Source organism: Ammodytes marinus (genome assembly GCF_949987685.1).
Source record: "Ammodytes marinus genome assembly, chromosome: 6".
Taxonomy (NCBI): Eukaryota; Metazoa; Chordata; class Actinopteri; order Uranoscopiformes; family Ammodytidae; genus Ammodytes; species Ammodytes marinus.
Genome location: NC_137235.1, coordinates 31,850,196 through 31,875,498, shown reverse-complemented (window position 1 = coordinate 31,875,498; position 25,303 = coordinate 31,850,196). Strand labels below are relative to the sequence as shown.

The window sequence follows — 25,303 nt, the reverse complement described above, 5'->3', positions numbered from 1 at the left end:
TATGTATAAAATAAAAATTATTTAAATAGTGTGATCATTTCCCCATTTATTTATGTTTTATTTGCATATCAACTCTATTTTTACAAGCCATATTTTACCTTAATAGGCCTACATTATGACAGGCACAATGAACTCTGTAAAATATTTATTTATGATTTTTATTTGTTATGAACTTAAATTGCAGTCTCAAAATCAATGTTTTTGCAGTGCACTCCTCTCCCCCCTCCCTTTGTCACCTACATTTAACCAAAGTAGGCTAGTGTCACCTAAGTTTGACATAGTAGGGATTCCATAGTATTACGCAACATGCTGGTATAGCTTTTAGGCTAGGCTACCGTCTGTCTATGCTGAGTTCACCTGAAGTTGTGATGAACATATCAAGGATCTTTGGACTTATTTCCTTCATCTGTCTTTCACGGAAGTTCGCCGACTTTACCTGGGATTTAAAGCGCGGTCGCGGTGGATTCTATTTTTTTTTTAAATATAGGCCTAATCTAATTTCCTCACGTTCGCCTGGATTCATAATGATATAATTGACCCGCGAGCAACTTTCTCTTCAGTCCGGTAAGCTACTCTGTCGATCTTTTTCTCTATCTCTCCCTTTTCTCTCTCTCTCTCTTCTTTGCTGCTGCGTGACTCAATGTTGTGAAGCTGCACGCGCTGCTCTGCGTAGTGTAAACAACGGCCCACGTGAGACGTGACTGTTCAGTTTAAAGTTAGAAGTCATGTTTCAGTGATAACATGTTGTGTCAATGTGTTATTGTTTGGTTTCCAATGTTGGTGTGACCCATACAGTGTTAGATTGAGTGCTACGTTGCTCACGAGACTCTCCAAAATGACGGAGCGCATTTACCATGCAAGCTCGCCTGTAATACCGTAACGCGATATTACAAGAAAAAGCTTGCGGTTGACATTCGTTGCCTTTTCATATCGCGAACGACCGTTTTAAGGTATATTGTTACATCCCTAGCCTACACACACGTTAATTCTCACACATTTTATGTAGCTACAAGTCCAAGTGGTGGGCAATTCTGGTGCCGACTAGTAAGGCAGCGGACGTTAACGGACTATGCATCCTTAATAAATTCAAGTCAGGAACGCCACCTGTGCGCTTGTCATCTCATTAGCATCTGTACTTTGGCCACGGCACACCTCTCCCAAGTGTGCCGTGGCCAAGGGGCTGTTCCGTGCTGGAATACGGATGGCGTGGTCACACTAGCCAAACGCTCTCTAGACTTTAGTATGCAAATGAGCTCGGGCACGGGGCCACGGCCCTAGTGTGAGTGGCCCCTTAGTCTTAGTCACGTTTAACCTCTTTTTAGTCTTTACTAAATGTCTGAGCTTTTTAGTCTTCTCTTAGTCAGAATTATTTGTGACTATTTTCGTCTAGTCTTAGTCAACAAAAACTGATGACGTTTAAGTCTAGTTTTAGTCAATGACATTTGTATTTTAGTCTATTTTTAGTAATGCAATTATATTTAACCCAGTTAATATAGTACAAGTACCTAGTATAGTACAGCCAAAATCAAAATGTTATTTAAGTCCCCCATTTCACAACTCAAACAAGGTTATCTTATCTTATTATATTATTTTTACCTTATAGACTCAAGAATGCATGCAATTCCAGACACGTAAGACGCTCTGATTGAATTTACAACATATTTATTTGAGCTACCAAACGTGTAAGAATGCCGGATTCCTCAACCTGAACAGCAGTCTGGTGGAGCTCGGACAGCTTCTCTTTGTGTTTCAAAATCTCCTGTCTAATGACATACATTTATATAAAATAAATAGGCCTAAATAAAATAGCTTCAAATGACAATGCCAGAAAAAAATGACATTACATTCAAGTTTAATTAAGAGAAACAAGGTGCTTGAATGCTAGAGCTACTAAAAAATAAATAATAACAAAGTGCAAATAAAATGTATTGCTTCTAAACTGAGGTCAGATTTTGTATTACAAGATATAACACAAACGGTATGAACCATGAGATTGGAAGCACAGACTGCTTACAGTGGAATTCGTTGACAGAACATAACAAACTGATAGGCTACTGATTTATGCCAACTACTGAACCAAATGCCAGCAACAACTGTAAACTTCTGGATGTGTTATTTTAAGACTGGTTGTCACACATACCAAAAAAACATCGCTCTCTTTTTTTGTGCCAGACTTAAAGGTGAAGTGAGCGATATACGTGTTAAATCGCTCTATATTCATACAGTGATCACTTATATAGTGTGCGCGTTTCATACCTTCGATTTGTCAGTCACCCGCTCTGCATGTAATCGGCAAATTAAATTTTTCGGGGATCCCAAAAGTGGTATCCAATCAGAACAGTGAACGCTACAAACCGGCACCCGTCTCACTGCCGGTGCACCCCAGAGCGACAGATGGGTGAATTTTCTATGCGCCTACAATGGCGGAGCAGGTAAAAATCCTTCCCAATGTCTGTTTTGATGGTTTTTATCATGTTTTATCACACTTATGGATCTGAGACACAGCTGTTAAAGACAGCAGTACTCTAATCAACACGGTCAAATACAGTAAAGCGGTGTGTCTCTGTGTGTGTGTGTGTGTGTGTGTGTGTGTGTGTGTGTGTGTGTGTGTGTGTGTGTGTGTGTGTGTGTGTGTGTGTGTGTGTGTGTGTGTGTGTGTGTGTGTGTGTGTGTGTGTGTGTGTGTGTGTGTGTGTGTTACCATGAGTCCTTTGATGGTTCTGTAGAAGGGGTCCAGCAGTATACTGGCTACAGAGCAGGCTTGTGCTGTGCGGTCCCAGCCGTCTGAACAGTGAACCAACACACTCACACCTTCATCAGCGATACACTGAGGAGGAGACAGAGAGAGACACAGCTGTTACAGCTGTTTCTGTGTGTTTGTGTTTGTGTGTGTGTGTGTACGCACCTTGGCTATGAAGACCCCAGCATCCAGCACAGCTTTAATGTGTTTGAGCCAACCAGAGTTCTCTAGACCAAACAAGAAGTCAGTCATGGAGGGAGCTCTCATCTCACCCACTGCATGGAAGAGACAGAGGGTTCTGTCACAAGAAGCATTTACACACACACACACACACACACACACACACACACACACACACACACACACACACACACACACACACACACACACACACACACACACACACACACACACACACACACACACACACACACACACACACACACACACACACACACACACACACAGTAACACCCTCTCTCTTGGTCTTACCGTCAATGATTTTCTGCTGGCTGCTCCTCATGACGTGGATGTTCTCGATGCCGATGAAGTGCAGCTTGATGTTGGTGTAGTGGTCCTCGTTCTCGTAGCCTTTACCCGCTGCCCGGTTTGCCATGGCGTTCAGCTGGACACACACATGAGGACTGTACATGAGAATTATAGCTTACTGTGTATTTGAATTATTCATTGTGCCTACATGTGTGTCTGAGGAAGAGTGTGTGTGTGTGTGTGTGTGTGCGTGTGTGTAAATGTTTGTAACCTTAGGCCTGGTGTCCACCACATAGATATAGTCACTTCCCGGGTTGGACCTCATCACAGCCTGCAGCATGAGCTCGTCTTCCTGACAGCGGCCACTGAAGCCTGACAGAGGCTGACTGCAGCGGCACACTGCTGCCTGGTGTGGGGCATTAGTCAAAGGTCAACTCAACTTCATGCTCACGTTATGCAATAAGTGCCAGAATCCAAAACTTCTCTCTCCGACCCACGGTGCAATAAGTACAAAATGACCAAAAATAAGCTAAGCTGTGGGCGCCCTTAGCTCAGTAGGTAGGTAAAAAAGGTAATGCAAAACCACATGGTATAGATAAGTTAAAAAAGAGTAAATGTGCAATATGAAGAACATTATTTAAAATGTGTCCTGTCCATTTTCCTCTTATTTCCTCATTGACAGGCAACAGTGTTTGGAACAACACCGTTAGTTTTTCCAGTAACAGGGTAATCTAACTAATTACTGTTTCCGTCGTTACAAGTTGAAGTGCAGGATAAACCTCTTGCTGTCTGTTGATGTGCAATAAATATCGAATCACTCTGTCTGTTCTACTCATTTCAACTGACTTGTGAAAACTGCTCAGAAAAATCCAAAATCTTTGACATAGCCTAGGCCTATAGCAACTTTTTTTTTACAGTAACGCAAATAGTCACTTATAGCTACTTCTATTATAAAGTAATTCAGTTACTAACTCAGTAACTTCTTGGAAAAAGTAGTGAGTAACTAGAACTAGGGCTGTCGCGATGAAGGAATACCCCGTGCGGTGAGTCAGGGTGGCTAAACCGTGCGGTATGCGATATAATTGCTCCACCCCTTTTTTAGGCCTAATTATAGGTCTATATCAGGGGTGTCCAAACTTTTTTCACTGAGGGCCACATACAGAAAAATCTACGAAGGGCCGGGCCACTTTGCAAAAATAACACATTTATCAGGACATGTAGCTGCTCTGATGTTTAGTTTCATAGTGTCTTCGTAAATTGTAATCCTTCTTCACAGCAACACTTTACTTGCCATTTAAATGCCATTGATACACCCAGTGTTTTCTGCTTTTACGTCTAATGTCCATCTTGGTGAAAATAGTAGCCAGCTGAGATCCGGCCCCTCCAAGTGGGGTCCGGGGGTATGCCCCCCCGGGAGATTTTTTTAAGTTTTTAAAGTCAAATGCATGAATCTGGTGCACTTTGGGAGGGAAATTAAGAGGCTAAATCTGAAGAATTTTGTATGAAAAAAAATGTAAACACTGTCAGATGAATTAGAAGCTATTGGAGAAGGACACATGGATTTTCCATAATAATATTAATTTAAATTAAAATATTATGCAGGGTCCTCTGGGATGGCCTTGGTGCTCTTTTTCTTTTATGGGACATATTTCTCTGTAATATAATGAGTGCATTTAAATTATTACAAAATTAAAAGGGCCATATTACATTATATTTTTAAAATGTGCCAAGGGCCAATCAATCAGTTTTGACACCCCTGCACTAGTGGGTTAACTAAGAAATGCAAAAAAAAAAAAAAAAAAAAAAAAAAAAATTTTTTTTTTTAAAAGGGCCATATTGCATTATATTTTTACAATCGGCCACGGGCCAATAAAAAGCGGGCCGCGGGCCGTAGTTGGCCCGCGGGCCGTAGTTTGGACACCCCTGGTCTATATTTATTAAGCCAACTTGTTTGTACCATATTGGTCCGAATATAAGACGTGTTTTTTCCCCATTCAGCTTAATAATAATAATAATAGGCTATTTAATATATACAGCGCATTTCTCGCACTCAAAGCGCTTTACATAGCTTCAGTTGTGTTTATTTAATTTTTTTTATCGGTTGGAACCAACACTGTCTGTGCTCTCGGAAGCGGCCGGGGCATGCGTGTGTGCAATGGGAGAGAGAACGCTTTGTGTGGAGAGAAAACAAGAGGCACGGGACATCGCAAAAGCCAATGCAAAGCCTCAAATCATTATGTTGCGAGTCAACCAAGAAAGGACACGTAGAAAGGAGTCAACGTGTCAGAGGCAGGAATCGGCTGTGCGATCGACTTTTACTGTGGCAGTAAGGAGAGATCAGATTGCCAACTGCGCTTTTCCTTTTACCCACACCACAGCCACTGTAAAGTTTAGATTTCATCATTTGCATCAAAGCCCTAATGATAATAAGAATAAGAGGCTTTATTTAAACTAGTGGTGGGCCGTTATCGGCGTTAACGTGCTGCGTTAACGCAAAACTCTTATCGGCGATAAAAAAAATATCGCCGTTAATCTCTTATTCCACCTCCTGTTCGGCTCAGGGGAGATGGTTCCCTCCAGGGCCGATGGCTGTTCGCCGTCAGGGTGAACCCCCTTCCGTGTGTTCTCTGGTCGGGTAATAATAGCCTAACGGAGATCGCGGAAGCCTTCCAAACGACAACTGTAACGTGCCCCGGTTATCATTTCAGCCTTAAACCACGACGTTGATAGCTTTCATTTCAGCACTAGGCTATGTGATTAACTATGAGCATTAAATAAATGTTGCGTCTCAGATGCCGAGGACAGCAGCGAAGATGACCAAACCAGAGCATAGAGAGATGACAGCGAGAGCGATCACAGCGGAGCAGAGGAATAAAGTCTGTAGTAAACACTTCAGAGTTCGGTCTATTTGTACTACTGTTCATTTGCAATGAAGGAAAGTGTTTTATTAAATGTTCGTATATTATTATAATAAATAAAATAAATTTCCTTTTAAAAACAAGATCTGGTCTTCAAATCTTTTTTCCAAATATGAGTTTTGTAAAACGGGGGTTCGTCACCTTTTATAAACAGGTCCATGAACATCACGTGCGGTTGTTGCGGTCACCGCCCATGCTCTGCGATTGGCTTGAAAATATTGCAGTATTTCATCTGTGCGGTTATCGCGACAGCCCTAACTATAACTTATTACTTTTTTAAAGTAACGTTCCCAACACTGACAGGCAAACGACTGACACAGAGCTATACTTTATTCAAATTGACAATTTATTCTGAGTTTGAAAATGTATGGAAACATTTGTGACGTGTGTAAATAACTCAAAAATATATATAACATTGGATGTCATTTTCTTGAATTTGAAAAGCTAAATATTTACATATTGGGCCGTTAAAAGATGAGTTACGGTTCAAATCTACCAAAATATATTGATACATCAGTGATTCTTGAGAACCGGGACAAAAGGCTGGGACAAAATGTAACTGCTGTTATCTTTTAAAATAAAAATATTTAAAATTGTAGATGTTATTAGGGATTAAGAATAGAATGTCTGGAGCACAATTATCCCCTTAAATTTAATTTTATTATTATTATGTCAAATTTATGACACTTCTCATGACGTCAAAAACAGTGTGTCCACAGAGAAGGTTTCAATTTACTAGCACCTATACAGTATCATCAACAGAAAATCCTGCTACTAGAAAAACTCTATTTGTTATGTTTAAGAAACGTTAAATATGTCAACACCATATGTCAGATATCAAAAACATGTATATTCATATACATTTTGAAAATATTTTTGTTGTGGCTCTATCAGTTTTGGTGAATATTTGTGATCACTATACATCTCATGGGTCTAACATAAAATGAGGGAACATTTATTTGTGTTTTTTGGTGTCTGACGGAGTTGACACAAAATAAGGAATGGCAAGCTAAAAAGTCCATGTTAGAAAGGAGAAGCAAGGTAAAAAGTCCATTTTGATAAAAAGGACAAAAGTTGGGAGGTTGTGTCAAACCTTAGCTCAGTAGCTTAGTATATGTTGGATATACATGTAATTTAATTTGCCTAAACATAGGGTTTGTATTTTTTCAACATTGCACCCTGTTTTGTCCCACTTCTCAAGAATCACTGACATAATTCCTCCTGTGTGTGTGTGTGTGTGTGTGTGTGTGTGTGTGTGTGTGTGTGTGTGTGTGTGTGCGTGTGTGTGTGTGTGTGTGTGTGTGTATCCCACTGACCAGTGTGTCCTGGTGGAAGTATGACAGCGCAGGGAATCGCCCCCGACTCCTGAAACGTGAGCTGCCCACGATGATGGCGGGGCTGGCTGACTTTGGAACAAACAGCTCTGAGGGGTACGTATCACACACCTGGAATAAGACACACACACACACACAATATAATAATATTAATATTAATATATTTATTAGTGGTGGGCCGTTATCGGCGTTAACGTGCTGCGTTAACGCTAGACTCTTATCGGCGATAAAAAAAATATCGCCGTTAATCTCTTATTCCACCTCCTGTTCGGCTCAGGGGAGATAATAATAGCCGGGGGCCGTTGTTGACACTTGAGGAGCCTTTATTCTCTCACACACCCGCCGCTCTCTCTCTCCATCACTTGCCCACGACACAATCGGGTATTGGAACGCAGGGTGGGTGTGTGTGGCCACCGGTCGCCACGTGACTATAAGTTTCCAAGTTTTAAACACTTCTATCTCTTCAACGTCACCGTACCCGAATCCTAAATATCCCCTTAGCAGACGCTATATTTCATCGGGGGGAAAACTTTGTTTTGCGCCACAGTTCGGCCGTAATGCTGCTGCACACACACACACAGACACAGACACAGGCGCACACACACACGCTGCATGTCAGAGAGGGGCGCTACCAAAAAGACGAGAGGAGCGGTTGGAGCAGTTGGAGCGTTTAGAGACACATGCGTGCACATTTATTTACATACAATCGCAATCGCAGTCATTTGTGCAGTTATGTAAAATGTTTCACTAAGGAAAATTACAGAAAAAGTAACGCACAGTGACTTTGATGAGTAACTTTAATCTGATTACTGGTTTGGAGATAGTAACACGTTAGATTACTCGTTACTGAAAAAAGAGGTCCGATGCCGGTAACGCGTTACTAAGTAACATCTTGTTGAACATTATTTATTTTCATCACCAATTATCATAGTAGAACAGCTTCCTCAAGCAGATGAGCCCCTGGTCTGATGCGCCACCTGGCTTGAGAAACACGTTCTCAAAGACTTACTTTGAGTCATTATTTAGGGAGCACACACATATTATGAATGAATTCAAATGAGCCATTTTAATCTAGATTAATCTAGATTAATTCCAAAATTAATCTAGATTAATCTAGATTAAAAAAATTAATCTATGCCCACCTCTAATATTTATACACTCACCGGCCACATGATTAGGTACACTGGTTCAATTTCTTGTTAACCCATCTAACTAATCAGCCAATCACATGGAAGCAACTCAATGCATTTAGGCATGTAGACCTGGACAGGACAACTTGTTGAAGTTCAAACCAAGCATCAGAATGGGGAAGAAAGGGGGTTTAAGTGACTTTGAACATGTATTTCATCAATTTTCCAATTGATGGCTAAAAGCCAATTTTCATTGCAGCGCTGTCTTAATGTTTCCATAAATTATTGTGGCTCTTTTTATCAGCTTGTGTATTTGATATATTTGCATTGTACATTGTGTTTGTGTTGTTGTTTTTTGCTTAGCATTCATTTTTTTGACTGGACGTCATTGTGAATGAGGGTCACCCCCCCCCCCCCCCCAATGATCTCTCCAGTATAAATAAAGGTTAACTGAAACAATAAGACAATGTTCTACCCGAGTGTAACTCCACATACCCTGTATTCACTGTTGGCTGCAGTAGAGACCCACAGGTTGTTAGGCACTCCCATCCTCTGGTAGTCCTCTGCCAGGTCTATGAAGCTCCAGGACTCTTCTCTCTCCTCTTTGTTCACGTTGGGGTTGAAGGACATGCAGTACAGCTCACTGTACTTCTCTGACAGAGGAGAGGAGATGTCTTATAGGAGCTTAAAAGGTTCAGTAAGCGGAATGGTCAGTTTAGCTAACTTCCTGTCACTGACTGCAGTTAGCGGTCCCCTCCCTCGTCACCACATTAGCGCTTTGAGTGCGAGAAAAGCGCTATATAAATTAAATATATTATTATTATTATTATTATTATTAATGCACTGCGGTCTTCAAGCAGCGATTTTTCGAGCATCATCTCAGATAAGTAAGAGTGATAAAACATGATAAAAACCATCAAAACAGACATTGGGAAGGATTTTTACCTGCTCCGCCATTGTAGGCGCATAAACATTCACCCATCTGTCGCTCTGCACGTGCACCGGCAGTGAGACGGGTGTCGGTTTGTAGCATTCTCTCTTCTGATTGGATATCAGTTTCGGGATCCGCGAAAAGTTTATTTGCCGATTACATGCAGAGCGGGTGACTGAGAGATCGGCTTCATGAAATGCGCACACTATGTAAGTGATCACTGTATGAATAAAGTGCGATTTAACACTTATATTAACATAAATAAATAGCTTACTTCACCTTTAACTACACACTAAGACCCTTTTCACACCAACATTATAGTGTAAATGCCGTTTCTCAAAATAAGGGTGAAAACCCCACAAAAATAGTCGATTGCCCACTTTCATAGTATACAATGTGGTGTGTCATTTTTTGGTGGTGGAAAACAGTGACGTAAACAGCAGAAAGCGAGATGAAGCCAGTTGATACTGATTGTACAAATGTATATATGATATAGATATATGGATTGTATAAATGTATAATAGATATAGATATATGGATTGTATAAATGTATTTATATACAGTGGAGAAAATAAGTATTTGATCCCTCACCGATTTTGTAAGTTTGCCCACTTACAAAGAAATGAGCGGTCTATAATTTTAAAGCTAGGTTTATTTTAACACTAGCCCCTTTTACACAGAGATTGCGGCATATTGACGGAACAACATCACTCCAATATGCCGGCTTTGCTTGCTTCTGTGTTATTTACACAGAACCAAGCAACGCCGGCCTGCTGGCGCATCAGTAGCCCCTTTTACACAGCGTTCCGGAATGAAAGAGGTGCTTGTAAACAGCGTCAGGTGTGACGTAAACATTTAGCGCCGCGCCGGTCAGCTGCTTTACAACAACAACACTGGCCGGTGAATTGAGAGCAGAAGTGCTGGAGCTTGCAGTAAGAGGGCCGTATTTTACTGTCCCCACGATGTGCCGGTTGAGTTCAACATCTCTGGGACTGTTAACCAAACTGACAAAAATCACTCCGCTGCTCACTGCTTCACCTCTGTGTCTGTGTCTGTGTGTGTGTGTGTGTGTGTTTGTGTGACAGGTTGGCTGTGAGCGAGTCTCTTTGTAAGGGCAGCGATCTGCCAATCAGACACACACATACACACAGTGTGTGAAGTCATATTACTGTAGACAGAAATAAAGTGTGGATATACGCTCAGACTTAGGATAATAATAGAGGTGGCTATCCGGTCGCAGCCTAGCTTAGCCTAGCTTTCCCATTGTACAACTTCCCCTGGGCAGAAATTTCATTTTCATTTAACTTTTATTTATCCTCGAGAGACCAATTGAGGGGTGACCCTCATTTTCAATGGTGTCGAGTTCAAACAAATTCCAAGGAAAAACAACAATGCATACACAATATTCAATGCAAATACATCAAATACACAACAACAGGTGAAGAGAAGAAAAAAACAATTGAAACATTTACATAGTGGTGAAGAGTGGCAGCAATTAAAATGAAATTAAATGGGTGAAAGTACAATATAGCCTAATTAAAACAGTTACAGGTAGAGTTTGGCAGATTTAAGATAGTTTGTTTAAATTGATTAAAGGATATGAATAGACTCATACACTCTGCAAAATGAAGCGTGGGGGTTTGGATTGAGCAGCGGACCTTATGACCAGCTAGATTATACGCCGTTCCTTTTATTTGGTGATTTTTACGGGACATCAGGCCGCCGTGGTTAATGTTAAACACACGTCCTTCAACTGCTAACATGGTCGCATGTTTAGAACGTAGGCTATGGAACGTCAAACGCTCCCCTGTTCCGCAACAACAAGCTGGCCGCATTTAAACAGAGAGGCGGAACCGCTTGTGTCAGGAATCTTACTACCCCCCCCCCCCCCCCCCCCCCCCCCGAGGTAGTAAAATTCCCGGAACAATCTCTCGCACCTTTCTTCCCTCATTCCGCAACGGTCGCATTTATACAGCAGGGCGGAGGGCCGAAATTCCGGCATATTCCCGGCTTTCACTGGCTGTGTAAAAGGGGCTACTGATAGACAGAATATCAAAAAGAAAATCCAGAAAATCACATTAAAAAAAGATATAAATTATTTTGCATTTCACTGAGTGAAATAAGAAGTATTTGATCCCCTACCAACCATAAATAATTCTGGCTCCCACAGATTAGTCCTCGTGCTTTAAAAAAGTATTCCTAATCTCAACTAGTTCCCTGTATAGAACACACCTGTCTCAACTTGTTACCTGTATAAAAGACACCTGTCCACAGAGTCAATAAATCAAACTCCAACATCTCCATCATGGGCAAGACCAAAGAGCTGTCTAAGGACATCAGGGACAAGATTGTAGACCTGCACAAGGCCGGAATAGACTACAAGACCATTGGTGAGAAGCTGGGTGAGAAGGAGACAACTGTTGGTGCGATTATTCGAAAATGAAAGAAACACAAAATGACCATCAACCTCCCTCGATCTGGGGCTCCATGCAAGATCTCACTTTGTGGGGTATCAATGATCATGATAAAGGTGAGGGATCAGCCCAGATCTACACGGGAGGAGCTTGTTTATGATCCCAAGGCAGCTGGGACCACAGTCACCAAGAAAACTATTGGTAACACACTATGCCGTAATGGATTGAAATCCTGTAGTGGCCGTAAGGTCCCCCTGCTCAAGAAGGGACATGTACAGAACCGTCTGAAGTTTGCCAATGAACACCTGAACGACTCAGAGAATGCTAGGCAGAAGGTGATGTGGTCAGATTAGAACAAAATCAAGTTCTTAGTCACTCGCCATGCTTGGAGGAAGAGGAATTCTGACTATAACCCCAAGAACACCATCCCCACAGTCAAGCATGGAGGCCATGTAACATGAGATACTGGGTGACAACCTCTTTCTCTCAGCCAGGTCCGTAAAAATGGGTCATGGATGGGTCTTCCAGCACGTCAATGACCCTAAAAATACAGCTAAGGCAACAAAGGAGTGGCCTAGCCAGTCTCCGGACCTTAATCCAATAGATCTGTGGAGGGAACTGAAGCTCAAGCGACAGCCTCAAAACCTTAAAGATTAGGAGAGGATCAGCAAAGAGGAGTGGTCCAAATACCCTCCTGAGATGTGTGCAAACCTGGTCATCAACTACAAGACACGTCTGACCTCTGTACTTGCCAACAAGGGTTTCTCCACCAAGTACTAAGCATGGTTTTGATAGTGGATCAAATACTTATTTCACTCAATGAAATGCAAAAAATATATATCTTTTTTCTATGTGATTTTCTGGATTTTTCTTTTTGATATTCTGTCTATCACTGTTAAAATAAACCTAGCATTAAAATTATAGACCGTTCATTTCATTGTAAGTGGGCAAACTTACAAAATCAGTGAGGGATCAAATACTTATTTCCTCCACTGTAATAGATATAGATATATGGATTGTATAAATATAAAACAATTATAGTATATCAAGTTGTATATTTGTATGGATTGTAAATATCAAATACAGTATAACAAATTGTATAGATTGCATAAGAGATTATAATGAACACAGGCAGCTAATATAAATTATTGAGCTGTGGAAAAGGGGTAGGATTAAATAAGTTTATACTTCTTCCTGCTCCTTTTCAGGCATATCAATTCAATATGTAATTATTTCTTTTTTCTTTTTGTGAAATAATTTGAACATAATTCTTTGTATTTTCATGCTTTTTATTTAGTTTTGTAATTTTGATATGCCTGAAATAAATTGAATCAATCAATCAAAACGTAACTGTGTCATACTTTGTAGTGTCCCTCTTTCAAACTTGTAGAATGTAAAGCAGGACTGTTGCACGCTGGGTTAGGGTTAGACACTAGGGTTGCGTTCCGAATCGCATACTCTTTCTTTTTTTGTATTCTACATACTACATCCGACGATAAAAATTATTTAGTTAGGATGCAGTAGGCATACTATTGGGACTAGGGGTGTGAACGTTTACAAAAATGTCTAACCGTGTACACGACGGAATTTTTTTCGTGTACACGGTTAACCGTGACGTCATTGTCCTCGTGCGCCCGCAGTCCTGTAGGCGAGCGCACACACACACATACGCGTTCGCCTGTCATGTGCGCCGTCATTATCGCGCTTCATTAATTTCCTGATTAATATAGCCTATCGCTTTCTACATGTCCACGTTTATGCAGGTTGAACAGGTGTTATAAAGTTCGGGCTACTTACGCGCGTAGTTCACGTCAACCGGGTAACTTTAATCTTTAGGTTATCTTTCATCACTCTTCCGTGGCTGTGAGTCGAGCCCGAGAACGGCGCCTCCCCGTGTGTGTGCGTGTGTTTGCGATTATACACACACGCCGAGGGACAGACAGATTGGGCAGACTAGCTTTTATCCTCCCCAAGTAGTTTATTAGTGATGTAAAATCAATAAATGTGTGTCTCCAGAACATATTTAAAAACTTTGAAAAAAAGAACATTTAAAATTTGAAGATTTTTTTTTTTAAACGGTTTTCGTTTATTGATTTTTCCTAAACGGTTATGATTTACTAAACGGTTACTCGTGTACACGTGTACACGTGCACACCTCTAATTGGGACATACTTTTACTCTCTTATTTCATCATAACGTTGCGCCTTGATCTTGCCTCTTGCTGTTATATCCGTCGCATACCCGTTTGTTTTCATATGGAGGCTTCGTCGATGTGACGTCACTTCACGTGCGCATTGGATTGTGGGTCAGAATCGCCCAAATATGATGCAAATTTCAACACTAACAATCTTGGCCGGATGAAGTAGGACATCCGGGTACTTCTAACCATCCTAAATCTGGCCACAAGAATCGGGACATCCTAAATCTTTTTTCTACATACTATATAGTAGAAAGTATGCGATTCGGAACGCAACCTAAATGTTTCTCACTCAGATTGCGTGGCGATGCTATGATGTGTTGGCACCACGTCATGGTGAAAATGAGCATGTTGATCTAGGTGTGATGTTCAAATGGATGACCATCTGAGTTGAAACTGATAAATAGTAAATGCACATGTCAGGGACTTCATGCTGATTGCACGCTTTCACAATGCAGACAAAAACTGGATGGAAGAGGGCTTTTTGGCCAGTGTAAAAAGGGCTTAAAGGTGGAGTCAGTGATTCTGGAGAAAGCTTGTTGTCAAAATCACTTTGTCAAAATCAGTGAATATCTCCTCACGATCCCTACATGTCCTCTGTGTGCGCGCTGAAAAGAAATCTGGTGTTAATATACAGCCTAGGCTCTGTAAACGGGTATGTAATCAAAGGGTATGTAAATGGGCCCCACCTTAGCTAGCAACTTAGCCTTAGCTGTGTATTACTGTAACACAATATTTTTCCCAGCGCACACACACACAGTACGGACAGGTAGCAGATTTTTAGGAGATTTTGACATTTCTACAGAATCACTGACTCCACCTTTAACACACCTGTTCATGACACACTGCCAGACAAGGGTCGCCTGGAAATCCAGACATGCCGCTGGCAAATTTAAATTTGCTCAGCCTGTTGGTCTGGACACTCTCCATTGAAGCTCATTAACTATGTCGGAAAATTCTGACTTGCCAGTCAAATTGTTCTATATGTTATGGGCGGGCCAGAGCCCTATGTATGGGGCTCTGGGGCGGACGTAACCGGAGGATGACAGTGCTGTGCATGCGCCTTCAAAGCCGTGATAATAAACAACAGAGATGGCTGCGGATACGTTGTTTGAGTTTGAGACGGCTTTAGCCTCAAATCTTTCATTAGCAAGAAAGAGGAATGTTCTGTTTTGCCGACCGACCGCGGCAAAGGTTTAATTTACCAGTTAACGCCAATTTCATGCAGTGGTATTTGAAATGAGCGCGTAGGTGCAGCCCCTTGAGTTGGGAAGGACTATAGCTTAATTGCCAGACCCTATATCGTTCTAGATGTGGGTCTGGATTTGTAGGCAAAGACAAGGGTTCATGTGCCTTAAATCTTTCTGACACATATTTAACCACCACACATGTAAATATACACACACACACACACACACACACCTGGTTGTGACAGCCTGACCAATGAGGCGTGAACATCCACACAGTCTCTCTCCAGTGGAATAAGGAGCTGGTAGACCCTGAAGTCCTTACAGCGCAGGATGAGCTGACTGCCTGCTGGGATGGTAGGGGGCCTCTCCACACTACTCACCATGCTGTGCAACACCTGAAACACACACATCGCCCTTATTACGCGTTGTGGACATTATTATTTTTTTATTTTTTATTTTTTGGGGGCATTTTCAAGCTTTATTAGATAGTATAGAGTTGAAATGGGGAGACAGTGAGAGAGGGGGGATGACCCGCAGTAAAGGTCAATGGGTCGGATTTGAACCCGCAACCACTGCAACGAAGGCCTGAGCCGATATGGTACGCGTTCTATCCACTACACCACCTGAGCGCCCCATTGTGGACATTCTTTAGCCAAATTAAAAGAGCTAGCATGTTAAAGAAACTCGATGCTCCACAATACAGCTGCAGAATTTTGAAGTAAATATCTAATTGCAATCATGGTGACTGACATTGCAATATGATAGTGAAGTATGACTTTAACATCATTATTCTCATTTGAACTGAACTACATATGAAATGATCACGGTGTGATTGTTGTGGGGATCATTTCAGATATTAAGTCTGTAGAATATGATGTGTATTGTGTAGGGAGAACATCTCTGCTGCTGCATGCCCATATTTCATTTAAAAATGGTATGTACACACATTTAGCGTGATATGCACCATTGTGTTAATTGTTAATGACCTGATGGAGACAGGTCTTTTTCTAATGAGGCTTTTGACTGTAAGTATATTAGTTAGTCAAATCAGTCAACAGCACTATAAAAAAAGACTAAAAACAGGCATTAAGATTATTGTGTAATATGTCCTGTGATCTACATTTTCATGATGAAATGTCATCATGAGTTTATGAGGAAGCTCCTCTGCTTTTCTCACAGGAAGTGAATGCTTTGTGTGAAAAGAAGTTGAAGGCTGGCCCTGCATTCCAAATCTCACATACATACCGCATTTGACCATAAAAATAATCTAGTTAGCATGCAGTAGGCAGGCATACAATTGGGACATTGCATCCGGATGCGAGGGATATAAAAGCTCTGTCGATTTGTCGATCACTTCCGGATTGGATTGTGGGTCAGAATCGGCCAAATAGCATGCTGATTTCAACACTAAAATCTCAGCCTGATGCAGGAGGCATACAGGTATTTTTAAGCATACTAAATCTGACCACAAGAATTGGGACATCCTAAATATTTTGTCTACCATACTAAATAGCAGAAAGTAAGTAAAGTAAAACATGTTCGTTCCAATATATGCCACATTGTAGGCTAAGTACCCTCCAGTTCCGTCAATAAGGGCTATGCATAAAAATAACCAATCAAATGTCTGTTTGAGGTAAGAGAACGTTTCATTTATAATTCGGGGAACAAACTCCCTGGAACTCACATTTGTTGAGGTTGGCTCTTCCCATTCCGGACATAATTGATTGGCGGACACCTGTGTCAAACGTAGGGCTGAGCCTTCATCGATGCAGACTCGGTGATCGAGGATTTATAACCTATAACCCACTCACACTCGAGGCTCGATGGTTTGGAACGGCACTCAATATGGCGGGCCCTCCACGCAAACGCGCAAACGGAGGGATAGTGGATAGGGATAGGGTGTAGGGGGTGGACTGAGATTGGGCCACTGTGTATGCGAGGAGAAATGTGACACCCCTAGATGCCTGTCTTATCTGGTCGGCTCTACAGGGATTGGGGCAGTGTCCTGTAGCAGATTTGAAAGGGGGAAGGGTGGGCATCTCTCCTCCTCACTAACACCCACCACGCAGTGATGAGGTAATGACTAGGGAGTCTCAACACAATGCCACACAAAGATTTCAGATTTCTGTCACAACATCACGTCGCCATTCACTTTTCTGTTCTGTCTGCATCTGTGTAGGACGTTTTCTCAAGAACTATCCACATTCAATTGGGCCCAGTAAACAGCTGTGTGTGTTCACACTAGCCCTGCGTTCCAATTCCCATACTTCCCTACTAGAATGCCAAAAAAAGATTTAGGATGTCCCAATACATGCACGTCAATTGTAGTATGCTGAAAATACATAAATGTCCCACTAACTCCAATAGCATTTTGGAGTATTCATCTTTATTCTTGACATAATGAAAAAAAAATCTTCCTTATCTGATTTTTTTTTCTCTCCTATGGCCCTAAAACCGTTCTGTACTTTAGGGCTGGCCCGAATGCCATTTTTCAGGCTTCGAATATTCGTTGGTTTTTCCGAGCGAATATTCGAATATTCGTTCCAGAAAAACACACCATCAAAAACAACATTATACATTTTTTTTTTAAATTAATAAAAAAAACGTAATAAAAAAAAAGAAAAACGTTAATAATCCCTATATACTATATTTGGGGGCGACTGTGGCTCAGTTGGTAGAGCGGGTCGGCCAATGATCAAAGGGTTGGAGGTTCAATCCCCGCCCTGCCACCTGTGTCATAGTTGTTGTGTCCTTGGGCAAGACACTTCACCCACCTTGCCTCGTGTGAATGTCGATAGTTAGCCTGCTATCGGTGTATGAATGTGTGTGTGAATGGTAACGTGTAAATGGGAACAGGTCTCCCTTGCAAAAGAGTCTTCGGACTCAATGGGATATACCTGTATAAATAAAGGTTAAAAAAATAAATAAAAAATGACACTTAGTGATGTAATATCCTCCTAAATGAGCAATACTACTACTACTACTACAATATTACTAACTTTTATATCCAAATATAAAATTATTTGATGACATTATATTGCAGTACTAGCTTCTTGCAAAATTTTTTTTTTTTTTTTTAAATGTTGAAAAAAAAAATTATAAAAAAATTTTAAAAAAATAAAAACGAAGCTCCGAATACTAATTTAAGCTCTGAATACTAATTTTCCGAACGAGTATTCGAATAATTCGGGCCAGCCCTACTGTACTTAAGTATGTAGTGTAATAAAGAGAAAAAGTATGCGATTTGGAACGCAGGATTGATCTGTGTACCGTTCACTACGGAGAGGTACATTTTAAAGGAATGTTTTTTCTGTTCTGAAATTCACCACTATATCTAGAAATAGGCAAATATTCTGTTTCTGGGTAGATGTATGGATCGAAGAATATTTGAAAGATGGTCATTGAGTTGGACTGGCCAACCAGGAGTAAAAGTGAGGTATGAGTCAAAAATAAGGAAACAAGGCAGGATTCACAGCGGACAAAAAAAAAAGTGGTGTGACAATAGTTTAATACAGTGTCAATGGATAGATTGAGGACTACACGCAGAAATCAGAAGCTGCCTTCAAGGGACGCACGTTAGGTCAGGATGAGTTTTTTACCGGACTGGTTCCCATGGAGATTGGGGAAAGGCCAGAGTGAAGGTGGGGGGAGAGACTAATGCGAAGCTTGTGCGGAAATCAGCTAATACCCACACCCATCCCCCGTTGACTGTGACATGGGTGAGGTGTTAAAGAGGAGTGCTCAAGGCTCACAGCTGCTGCACTACCCTGCTTCCGGCTTACCCAGGTCTCCTTGCGTGTCTCTGGGTTGCTCTCCACAAAGATGGTGTGTGTGGCAGAGAGGTAGAGAGTCCCCACGCTGGCCTTCCTCTGGCCCACGGAGCGCTTCAGCAGGCGTACATTCTCCACCTACACACAGGCAAACGAATGATCAGTGATGGAAAGCATGATGATGAGCTATGGTATGGTCTCCTCAGTCACTAATGCCTCGTTTCCACCGAGTAGAGCGGGTCGGGTCGGAGCGGCTCAGAGCAGCTCACTTGTAAGAATCTCGGTGGCGTTTCCACCGCCGACCCTACCCTTACTGGAAAACGCACAGAGACGGCTCGGTGCAACTGATAGAGACAGTGAGCGAACAGCGCTGGCTGCGGCAGCTACGTGACATCGTAGCAGTGGGACACAGTGTAGCCAACTGATTAATTTAATGACGAAGAAAAACACCACACAATAAACAGTGCTGCGCTCACATTTTCGCCAAAACACAAGACTCTCTTTACTCTTGCCGAGGTGACTACACACGGCGGAAATGATTCTTTCGACAAATAAACGGACGGCATGTGTAGCTCCGCCTTTTTGGCACCCTTTCAGGCGGCTGGTACCCCAACGGAGGAGTACCTAAATTAGGAGCGGCTTAGAGCGGTTAGGTGCGCTTAAACCGTACCCTACCCAACTTTTGGCAAGTGAAAAGCCAAACGGACCCGGACCGAACCGCTCCGATACGACCCGCTCTACTCGGTGGAAACGAGGCATAAGAACACAACAGCCAGGGTTTCCCCCAGTGTATTATGCATGGCGGACCACCATGCCAAGCATTGAACTTTGTTGTTTTTTCCTACTATCAGGATCTTTAGTGTTAAGAATGAATGAAACTCTACCATGTCTCTGTTTGGAAAGGATACATACCATCTACTTGTTTTATTGTCAACATATTAAATGTATTTGTATAAAGAGATAGGCCGGGTTCTCATCCCAAAACATAGGATACCCATTTCCATTTTCCTTTATAACCTCGAAAGATCAATTGAGGGGTGACCCTCTTTTACAATGACGTCGAGTTAATTACAGATACACAATATACAATGAAAATACACAACAAGCTTACAAAGAGACAAAAATAAATAGAACATTCAGATCAATTGAATGAAGCAGAACAATAGCCTAATTAAAACAGTTACAAGTGGAGTGGGACTGATTCAAAATAATAAGTTTCAATTGGTTAACAGTTATGAATGTATTTATTTTAATTTGATGTTGCAGGTTGTTCCAGGAGTCAGGGGCACTGAAGCGAAAAGCAGTTTTACCAAGGTCAGACCGGGTGTATGGAACATATAACATAAGCATGTCAGTTGAGCAGGTTTGATAAAGCCCATCTGAAATATGCAGCATTTCTGTCAACTAGAGTGGTAGCTTTCCGGTCACACAGAAAAGTAATATCATGATTTAATACCCTCACCGTTCAAAAACATGACAAATACAGTGATATTTAAATGTGAGGTCATATTGCCTTGACAGTCTCTTCCTGTGGGCCACTGGCCCCCCAACAAGGATACTTGCCACCATGCCTAAATACTTTTCTGGTGGAAACCCTGACACAGACCAGGCCACAGTATTCTATAGCCTAGCATGAAACAAATTGTTTGCACCCTTAATTGAAAAAAGGAGGGAGTGAATTTTTTTTTTATAAATATGATAAAAATAATAAAATACTTGCTCACAAAACAAATTGTAATTAACCTTTGACCATTTCTATTAAATACCGCTGTTTTCTGCATTTATTTTGTTCACTAAACCGATAAGAACGTTATTATTATTCGACTGGCAACTGTGGCTAAGCGAACCCATCTCTACTAGTGCGCTCCTCTCTGCACCGGCCCGCCCCCGCCTGAACTATTTTGCTTTCAGCGATTGCAGTGCAATGGTTATTCAGCATAAAGTCAAAACACTCGCTCGCCCAAGACTGATGTTAAACCGAAACACAAAAGCCTTACGCGAGCGAAGCAGTGATTGACCCGGTGAAGCATAGGGTGAGACTGTGACTGTGGATAACGGTGTCATCACCTTGCCGGTGAGAAAAGTGAGTGAGCCGCCTCCCTCCGTTAGTTTCAGTCTACAGCCGAAAACAATACAATCACCACCTAAAACATGGATATCGTTTAAATAAAGCCTCTTGTTTTTATGATCATTAGGGCTTTGATGCAAATTCTGAAGTCTGAACATTTCAGTGGCAGCTGTGGTGCAGTTTTTTTTAAGCAACTCAACTCACAGACACATGCTTGCCCATAGGCGTAGATTTGGGGAGGAGGGGGCGGGGCCACAGGGGACGTGTCCCCCCCCAATATTCAGAAGAGATAGCATACATTTTTCCCCCTCGAAAAGTAAGAAAGACAACCCTATTCTCCCCAATAGAGGTAAAAATAACAGTTCAGGATGTTGAAACATTGATACATCTCTCCTAATTGTTAATACATATTCCCCTTTAAAGTGTCATAATAGTCCACACTGCTGCTGTGTCATGAGTCCTAAAAAAAATGGTTTTGAACAATACAGTATAGTAAATATTTGAAAGCAATACAGAATGCCCGAGAGCCTTACTGCTTTTTATAACATTATATAACGTCACTGGGAGCCTGTTGTCTTTTCCTTAACAGAAATTTAGACATGTCCGCCATGAATAATTAAATACAGAAGGCATAAATAAGTACTTAAAAATTCACCCGAATGCACAAAATGGTGTGTTCAAAGCACATTTTTTTCTGGAGGAGTACCCCCAGACTCCCACTTATGTTGAAGCGAAACCTAAGCCCTTATGCATGCCACCCAAAAATGATCACTGGCCCCATCCTGGCCACCCCAATGAAAATGTTCTGGCTCCGCCACTGCCCAGAAGTGCTTGTCTATCTACTGGTAGAAAGGCCTGTGTAAAAAGCGAAGTCTGAACTGAAGCTGGGTAGCTGATTTTAGTGTAGTACTGGTGCACCCCCTGTAATCTCAGATGCACCCTAAGGCATTCTGTTCTGTAACCGGGCCTGCCCTAAACAAATGACCATGATCACTCAATGGTCACCATAACCAGGAGGAAGAGTCCATACAGGTTGCAGACAGGATGAAATGGTGGTTACCACCAGCACAATGCTACGTCATGGTCGGGCAGAATATGTCGACCACACACAAATTGATATTCATACTCCATACGTAGGCCTGGTAGCCAAATAAAGAATAAAATAATAATCAAACAGTATAGCTAGCTAGCCGCTAGGTGTGTTTATCACTACGTCAGGGCCATAGTCCAGAGATTGCATGTTTCCTGTCAATGAATACACAGGTGTTAAGCAGGAAGGGGCTGCCATACACTGACTGGGCACAAGTCTGAAGTCCGGGTCGCCAAAGTACGGGACAGGATGTATCATGATAGACAGGCGTCAGTCAGTGTAGGGAGGGAGGCTTCACAATACAGAGAGATGGAGAGGTGATAGAGACAGGCACAGGGGAATATGGACTCAGCATGTCACGGAATAAACAACTAAACCAGCCCCAGCAGAGAAGAATACGAAGCACACACAGTCACTGGTGTCGAATGCTAATGTTGTTACCTTGGGCGTTCGGATGTGCTCCATCACTGACAACCAAAATGGAGGAGATGGAGAAACAGTAGCCCGACGTGTTTTGTGTAGGATTATTTTTAATGACAACGTTTACATTCCCCGTTTCACGTCGGCATATTAGCTGTATTATCCGTGGTTGTTGTTCCAGAGCTGGCCTGGAATATTGTCCACTTTTTCATCAGTACGCCTGGGTTTGTTCGCCCAAGCTGGAGGGGGGGGGGAATAGAGAATACTAGCTGCCTGCCACTGGCCGTCGGTAGCGGTACCCGAGCTCGCTGTGTCTCTGTCCTCCTAGATAGTGACGCAGCACTGTCATTATAACGGTAAAAATCGCATGGCATCCGGTCAAACCTTTCGAAATAAAAGCCAGTAATTCATATACGGAGGAAAAAAACGGTATTGGTGGAAGGGTAGTTCCCAGCTGACTTAACTGTAAATAACATGTATTTCGATCCCTTTTGCACATGCGTGTAGGCCTATATGACGCAAAGGTCGACTCGTAACAGTTATAGGCCTAAATACCTGTAACATGTTAAACCTGGTTCTGTATTTTGAAAGGTCTTACTTGGTGTTGATATCCTTTATTTTTGCAAACTTAAGCGCTCCTGTCAAGTGCGTGCTCGTGCGCTATGGGCACCCAGGATTCAAGAAATTGAGGGACAATTATATTTCTATGGTAGATTCGATATTTATTTTCATGCTGATTTTTATTAATAGATGTTTAATTAGCCTATGTACAGAGTAACAGATGGAACTTCAGAATCACTCATGTGCCTTGAGTTGCTTTAGCTGTCCCATCGATTGACCATATATTTATTCCCACTACTGGGAGTAAGTCTTTTTGCTATTTCATTATGTACAGTAGTCTTAATTCATAAATGGAAATCGGTGTATGAGTGTGTGTATGAATGGGTGAATGTGGTAAGATATGTAAAGCGCTTTGGGGCTGAGAAAATCGGCTAGAAAGCGCTAAGTCAAGTCCATTTACCATTTAATTCACAAGTAAAGCTTTTTTTTTTTTTTTTTTTTTCCTGTGAATTGATACCTACTAGGCTGTACGCTATCAATCCGTGTACCTTCCGTTCAATCCATATCCGTTTGGAAATCAAAACACGAATAACGAAAAAAACTGTTTGATTTAATTTTTTAATTATTTGTTTCATTAAAAAAAACGGACTGTTTTATTCAAAATATTCCTGTAAAACATGAATTGATTGCCATTTCTTATTTTTTATTTTCCATGTCGCCCTTTACATAGGAAAATGGGAAAGGAGACAAACAGAAAATTTAAAAAATTTGCATTTTAATTTTTTAAGTTCCAAATAATAATTTATATTAATCAGCGGGTTAAACTGTGTCCCGCTGCCACAATGCCAAGAGCTATGAGCGGCCAGCGCCGTGATGGCTCCGACCCATAGACTGTTTTCTGACAGTGGCTATCTCCGTCTTTTAAGTAGGCCTAGTGGAAACGCATGGCAAATCTAGTAGGGTAACCCTGCCGAACCGAACTGTGCTGCTCAGAGGAAACGATGCATGAAATAAACAGCGACAGACATACAGCTGTTGATCCAGATCAAAACGGGACAAACCACCAAATATTTAATCTTTATTGAGAGGGGAAACATATTTTGGCTGGCTGCCAAAGGCTGCTATGTCATTGTCTGTCATAGGCTACCACCAAGAGCCTTACAAAAAGCTCAATTCAGATAGCCTAAACGTGGACAAAATTTAGCCTAGACAAGTTTCTTCTTTCCTCGACACACACGCACACATACGTGCGCGCGCGTGCGCGCCCCCTTAAACTGGGCGATTGCCCACTTTGACTCGGCAAGTGAAGTGAAGACAGGGAAAAAAGAGAGACAGAGACGACGATCGCCTCAGACGCAATTTTCACTCGTGGACCTAACCAATAAAAATGCTTTCATATGCAGCTGTCTGCACTGGGGCTTATGCCTCAGCTGATCACGAGTATCAGTAACATTATCAATAATGTAGGATGTGTCCCTCAGTTCCCAGTGCGATGCTGACGCCCGCACGTAATCGGTGATTAATGAATGAAGAGTAATATAAACATTTATTAGATGATTATGAGACCCAAGGCAATTGCCTACCTTTGCGCAATGGTTAAAGGGGACATAGGCCTATTATGCAAAAACTCGGGTTTAAATGTATATTTCCGAGGTCTACTAGAAAAGGTTTTAATGGTTTATTGTTCAAAAAACCCATTAGTTTTCTACCATTGCCCATTTCTTCATCGCCTTTTCCAGCCTCTTCTGCTCTCTATCTCAAAAGGTTGATTTTGACATCTACCCCCCTTCACAAAAATCCTAGTCTGCTCTGACTGGTCAGATCTACATGGGCGTGCATGCACCGCCCTGCTCATTTACTCTATACCAACCTATGTGGGCATGGCACACGCACAGCTGTCAGTTTTGTTTACTTTTGGCTAATGCAGCATGGAGATCGATGTTACCATGTTTAGCTTCATTTCTACAGCAAATGTCAGCACACTTACCACTTCTAAACCAAAAGCTTTACAACTGAACCTGGTCAGGCAGGAGTCTGAGCTGAAAACTGTGA

The 25,303-nt window shown here is 41.7% G+C and overlaps 1 protein-coding gene across 1 annotated transcript in view; it reads right to left on the bottom strand.

The window, feature by feature from the left end:
• The window catches only part of mtmr7b (myotubularin related protein 7b), a 37,787-nt gene extending 14,842 nt beyond the window's left edge, over positions 1-22,945 (bottom strand). The window contains exons 1-9 of the mRNA XM_080028692.1: positions 22,712-22,945; positions 19,125-19,250; positions 15,575-15,737; positions 9,106-9,263; positions 7,463-7,591; positions 3,500-3,634; positions 3,232-3,364; positions 2,905-3,014; positions 2,701-2,826 (exon numbers count right to left, since the gene is read on the bottom strand). Coding sequence (XP_079884818.1) covers positions 2,701-2,826; positions 2,905-3,014; positions 3,232-3,364; positions 3,500-3,634; positions 7,463-7,591; positions 9,106-9,263; positions 15,575-15,737; positions 19,125-19,250; positions 22,712-22,735 — 1,104 coding nt within the window. The 5' untranslated portion in view covers positions 22,736-22,945. The remainder of the gene's footprint in view (positions 1-2,700; positions 2,827-2,904; positions 3,015-3,231; positions 3,365-3,499; positions 3,635-7,462; positions 7,592-9,105; positions 9,264-15,574; positions 15,738-19,124; positions 19,251-22,711) is intronic.
• Between the last annotated feature and the right edge of the window lie 2,358 nt (positions 22,946-25,303).